This window comes from Antrostomus carolinensis, unplaced genomic scaffold (genome assembly GCF_000700745.2).
Source record: "Antrostomus carolinensis isolate BGI_N321 unplaced genomic scaffold, ASM70074v2 scaffold5254, whole genome shotgun sequence".
In the NCBI taxonomy this organism is placed as follows: domain Eukaryota; kingdom Metazoa; phylum Chordata; class Aves; order Caprimulgiformes; family Caprimulgidae; genus Antrostomus; species Antrostomus carolinensis.
The window spans coordinates 48,217-53,598 of record NW_010309969.1 but is presented as its reverse complement, the minus strand read 5'-3'; the positions used below and the strand labels follow the sequence as shown (position 1 = coordinate 53,598).

The window sequence follows — 5,382 nt, the reverse complement described above, 5'->3', positions numbered from 1 at the left end:
GGATATCTACCATCAGCACAGCTCCCTTCAGCAGCTGATGCACAAGGTAATTTTCATTCATTGATGGAAATTGATAAGCCTGTAGATGCACAGTGCTTACCTGCTCCACGAGAAGACCCGCATTCATCTCTCACATCTACTCCTGTGGGTCCTGGAAGGGAAGTACCAAAAATGAGCTCTCAAAGGCCCAGGACTCAAAGCACTATATTTAGAATGAAGGATTCTGCTCTCATTCAAAACATATTTGATCCGTCTAATCACTCAACTCAGGTAACACAGAATGTGTGCATCTCTAAAGATAAGACTTCTGCAAAAGCAGAAGAGGTAAAAAATTTGCAAAACAGATATTTACCACCAGCTGGGAAATTGAGTGAAGCTCGTGACTCTTTGGACACAGCAAAGATGGATCAGTTACATGCCACTAACTATTTGCATTGTAAAGACAATAATCAACAGCAGATTTTTTGTTTACCAGAGGCATCCAAGCATTCTGATCCTTGTTCTTCTATTCTTAAGCCATCTGAGGAAAGCCCTGGGCCACTTCAGTTGCCTAAGAACTGTTTAATAACATCATTGAAGAGTCCAGTGAAACAGTTAAATTGGGATCAAAACCAGAGAGGATTTATTTTGGATATGTCACATTTTAAACCTGAAACAGTAAAACAGAGGTCTGTGTCAGAAACAACCATGCAGCCAAAACCCATCTCCCAGTATAAAAACAGGACTATAGTGGCCCCATCAGCATTCAGTGAAGGACAGTCTGGCCTAGCTGTTCTGAAAGAGTTGCTCCAGAAGAGACAGCAGAAAGCACAGAGTGCAAATATTACACAGGAACCATTACCAGCTAAAACCCAGCTGAACAGGAATACACCGTGCCCTCTTGAACAGAATAAAGCAATCAAAAGGTCACGGTCAGTGACATCGCCAAGAAAATCTCGTGCTCCCCGGAATACAAAACCTAAAGAAAAAACACCCAAACTTGCAAAAGTGGCGTCTCTAAGCCAGCAGATCACTAGTCGCATTGATCACTCTGTGTCTGATGACAGCCCCATTTTTTTTTCAGACCCTGGTTTCGAAAGCTGCTACTCACTTGAAGACAGCTTGTCTCCAGACCACAATTACAACTTTGATATTAACACTATAGGTCAAACTGGATTTTGCAGTTTTTATTCCGCAAGCCAGTTTGTCCCAGCGGATCAAAATTTGCCCCAGAAATTCTTGAGTGACGCAGTTCAAGATCTTGGTTCTGCTCAAACAACAGAAAATGACTTTCTGTGTCATAACAACCAAAAATCTGAGGAAGAAAAGCAGCATTCTTCAAGCACCAGTAAATGGATAAGATCTAGTTCCCTGAGCCCTGAGCTTTTCGAGAAAACCTCGCTGGATAATAATGAGAACCACTGTCATAGCCAGTGGAGGAAAAATGTTCATCCGTCAGCTTCTAGATCTAGTTCTGTCGATACCTCCTGTACTCAAGAGACTGAGGTCTGTTTAAATGAAAAATTCAAATTGAATAGAAATACAGTAAATAAAGAGAGATTTCTTAATCTTCCTCAGCCAACCAGCTCAGACTGGATTCAAAGCCACATTAGAAAAGAAACCACTTTTGAACCCTGTCAACCACTTGATTCAGTTAATACCTCTTTTACATCCATATTGTCTTCTCCTGATGGTGAACTTATAGATGCAGCTTCTGAGGATTTAGAATTATATGTTTCAAGAAACAATGAGGCATTAACTCCAACTCCAGATAGTTCACCGAGATCAACCAGTTCTCCCTCACAATCAAAGAATGGAAGTTTTACACCTCGTACTGCTCACGTTCTCAAGCCCCTCATGTCCCCACCCAGTCGTGAAGAAATCATGGCAACCTTGCTGGATCATGATCTTGCAGAAACGATTTATCAGGAACCATTTTGCAGCAATCCTTCAGATGCTCCAGAAAAGCCAAGGTACTGTGTTAAATGCATTTCTGTTTACATATGCTTGTGATTATATTAAATTTAATTTGTTCCTCTAAACAATTTTATGCTGTTATGTGACACAGATGCATGAAAGATCCCATCTGATACACATACCTTTGAAGTTGAAAATTACTGCACTTCCCATGCAAATACCGTTTTCATTCATGGCACTTTGGGGTTTTTTTTATTGCTTGATATTATTTTAATAACTGGGAATGTGCCAACTTGGTTTGTAAAAGAAAGATACTGCCCACGGGAATTGTATAATGGGAAAAGTAGTTAGCAGGACTCTGCTTGTATACCATCTTGAGCACTGCCTGCAAGGCAGTTTAGAGCGAAACAATAATTCAAACTATTTTTTTAACAGGGAGATTGGAGGACGGCTTCTCACAGTAGAAACTAGACTTCCAAATGACCTGCTTGAGTTTGAGGGAGACTTCTCATTAGAAGGTCTACGACTCTGGAAGACTGCATTTTCAGCAATGACAGAAGCTCCTAGACCAGGGTCTCCTCCCCGTTACGGTCACTCTACTGTTAATAAAAGAGAAAGTAATAGCCATAAAACTAGTGAAGACAAAAAAATAGTTATAATGCCATGCAAGTGTGCTCCAAGCCAACAGCAAGTACAGATATGGCTTCATGCCAAAGAAGAGTATGAACACGTCAAGAAACTGCCTAAGAATCATCCTGCTGAGCTGGCAAAGGCAGCTGAGAATTTCAGCTCTGCAGTGTTGTCTGAAGAGAAATCTGTAGAAGTAGTAAAAGCAGCTAAAGATTTAAACTTATCTAGACTGGAAGATGAAAGACCTATTGTGCCTACAAAGAATTCTCCTGCTTCCGTGGTGGAAACTACAAAAGCACAAACCAAGGAAACCTGTGATAAGTCTATAAGCACTATAGGAACTTCTATAAATACTAAAACTGACGTAGACTCTAATAAAACTTCATCTGAAAGCAAGACACTTATTAATTCAACACTAGAACATGATAAGGAGGAGGAAGAGGAAGAAGATTATTATGTCAATTACAGTTCACCAGATTCTCCAGTCCTTCCTCCTTGGCAGCAAGTAGCATCTCCAGATCCCAAACAGTCCAATTTAGAAGACACAGAGTGGAAAAGTCAGGATATTATTTTGTCTTCTGTGGAAGGAAATGATGCAGTACCTGATGCAAATGCACAGAACACTCCATCCACCCAAGAGGACATTAGAACATCCTTTGACACGTCTCCGTTTCAAATTAATGAAGATCCTGGAAATTCTGAATCTGTTTGTCTGCATAGTACACCCATTGTGCAGAGAAAAAATCAAGTTGGAGTACCTGAAGTTCTTGGTTTTACTCCGTTATCCACAGGTAAATCCATTTAGTGATTCTAATAGTACACACAAAAAAATTCTGACTATATTATATTTCTTTTGACATAATGAGAAACACATTGCATCTCCACAAAAATATATTTAAAACTAGTTTTGGAAAGGAAAAGGCCTGTGCATTATTGTTAAAGTCACTATTGAATTACGAAAAAAGTCTAGAAGCAGAACACCCTTTTGCTTCCTGATGTTCTCTAGTATCTGAACTCTTAAGTGCTGGTTAAAAACTCAATTTAAAAGTATAGCTTATTTCAGGGATTTTGAAATCTGGTTGGTTATATTGCTTGTATTTTTGCAAATGTAATATCAATGTAGAGTGTGAATAACATTGCAGTGCTCAAGATTATAATCTTGTGAGGTTTAGTATGTTACTGGCCTTGTACTATACATTCCTGAATACCAAAATACCAAATTGTTATAGTTGTGCTTTGGATTGGGCAGAGAATAAGGTTGCATTTGTTTATTGATATAATATTAATCTATAATCTTAACCAAATGCCTGTGGTTATTTCCATCATGTTGTTGAATGTCTAGACAATGTTATTGAGGCTAAGCAGTTTTGCACTTATATATATTTACAGAACCAAAAGCTCAGAAACTGAGCCACAGGAGAGGAAATAATACTGATGGTCTTCGAAGAGTGCTTCTAACCACACAAATGAAGGTAAATTAAGATTTTATGTACAGATGTATTTTTATTTTGCCACGCATACACATTTCCATTCTCTTTCTTCTGTGTTGTTTTTTTCCTTTGCTCTTAAGATCCTGAAAATACGTTTAATATGTTAGAGTAAAATTGCTGTAGAATCAGTGTACACTCAAAAGTTAGGAAGAGGAAAACAGTCTAATCAGGAAAAGAAGTTGGATATTGAGAGTATGTTCTATGTTTTAGGGTAGTAAGATACTAATGAAACACTAAAGAGACACCATGTAAGGATATTGTTACAACATCCTTTTTAAGCTCTTCTGTGATTTCCCTTTTATATATATGTGTGTGTGTGTGTGTATGTGTATATATACACACAGATGTGTATATATTTATGTGTCTGTGTGTATTAGTTTTCAGAGAATGTTCTAAGCATTTTCTGAAAACAAAGTAGGCAGTGAATGGCACTGGTACGCTGACGAGTGATCGCATAAAATGATCACTCACATGTTTTCCTTAAACAGTGTTTCTGCTCCCCATGTTGGAAACAAAAGGTGCACTAGGTGCATGACCAAAATGACCCAATAATATTTTCTTTTGTTCTCAACATACTGATACTAACCCAGTTCAAGTGGGTACGTAACTGTACCCTTAACTCAGCGGTGACTGAAACAGAGGTTTTTGATGAATTGTTGCTGAAGAGAGAATAGAGATTTGCTGATTCCCCTGTTCTCAGGCTTCTAAGAAAGCCAATATGTGTGGGTTTTCATTTTGTTTTGTTTTATTTTTTTAAAAAGTATTTCAAACTGCTTCTTGCTTTACTGTAAGGTTTCATTAAAATTATCTCTAAAAGGCAGAAAGATACAAGTGTTGTTTCCCTGTTGAAAAATGACATGAGGAGATAGTGAAAGCTTTTTTTTAGTAATTGTAGTGTAGCATTCCCATTTTCATTTATAAATTTGTATTTAATATTGCCTATGAATTTAGCAACCTGTAGTTTTTTCAATATTATACTGTGCTTTTTTTTCCTCTCCCCCACAATCCCCCAAAAAGAATCAATTTGCTGCCCTCGGCGCTCCAAAGAAAGAGACTTCGCAGATTGAAGGACCATCTTTAAATAACACTTATGGTTTTAAAGTCAGTGTGGAAAACCTGCAGGAAGCAAAATCTTTACATGAGGTAACTTACTGATATTTTTTAAAATGGTAGTTTATCAGACCAATTTTATGATTGCAGAATTAAAAGAAAATATTTTCCTTCTTGGGCCTTGCCTGATTTAAAATTAATCAGTGTGACATCTGCAGATAGTTTCATCTCCTAGTTTCAGCTTGGTCTCCCAGTACCTTGATTTAACAGTACTGAACTAAATTTCACAGTATTTTTCTTGAGAAGGTGGTAAATG

General features: G+C 37.8%; 1 protein-coding gene across 1 annotated transcript in view; it reads left to right on the top strand.

Annotated features, from left to right (window-relative positions):
* The window catches only part of REV3L (REV3 like, DNA directed polymerase zeta catalytic subunit), a gene marked incomplete at its 5' end in the record, with an annotated part of 48,463 nt that overhangs the window by 5,368 nt on the left and 37,713 nt on the right, over positions 1-5,382 (top strand). The window contains 4 exon segments of the mRNA XM_010166236.2: positions 1-1,952; positions 2,332-3,317; positions 3,916-3,998; positions 5,034-5,159. The exon segment at positions 1-1,952 is cut by the window's left edge and continues 15 nt beyond it. Coding sequence (XP_010164538.2) covers positions 1-1,952; positions 2,332-3,317; positions 3,916-3,998; positions 5,034-5,159 — 3,147 coding nt within the window.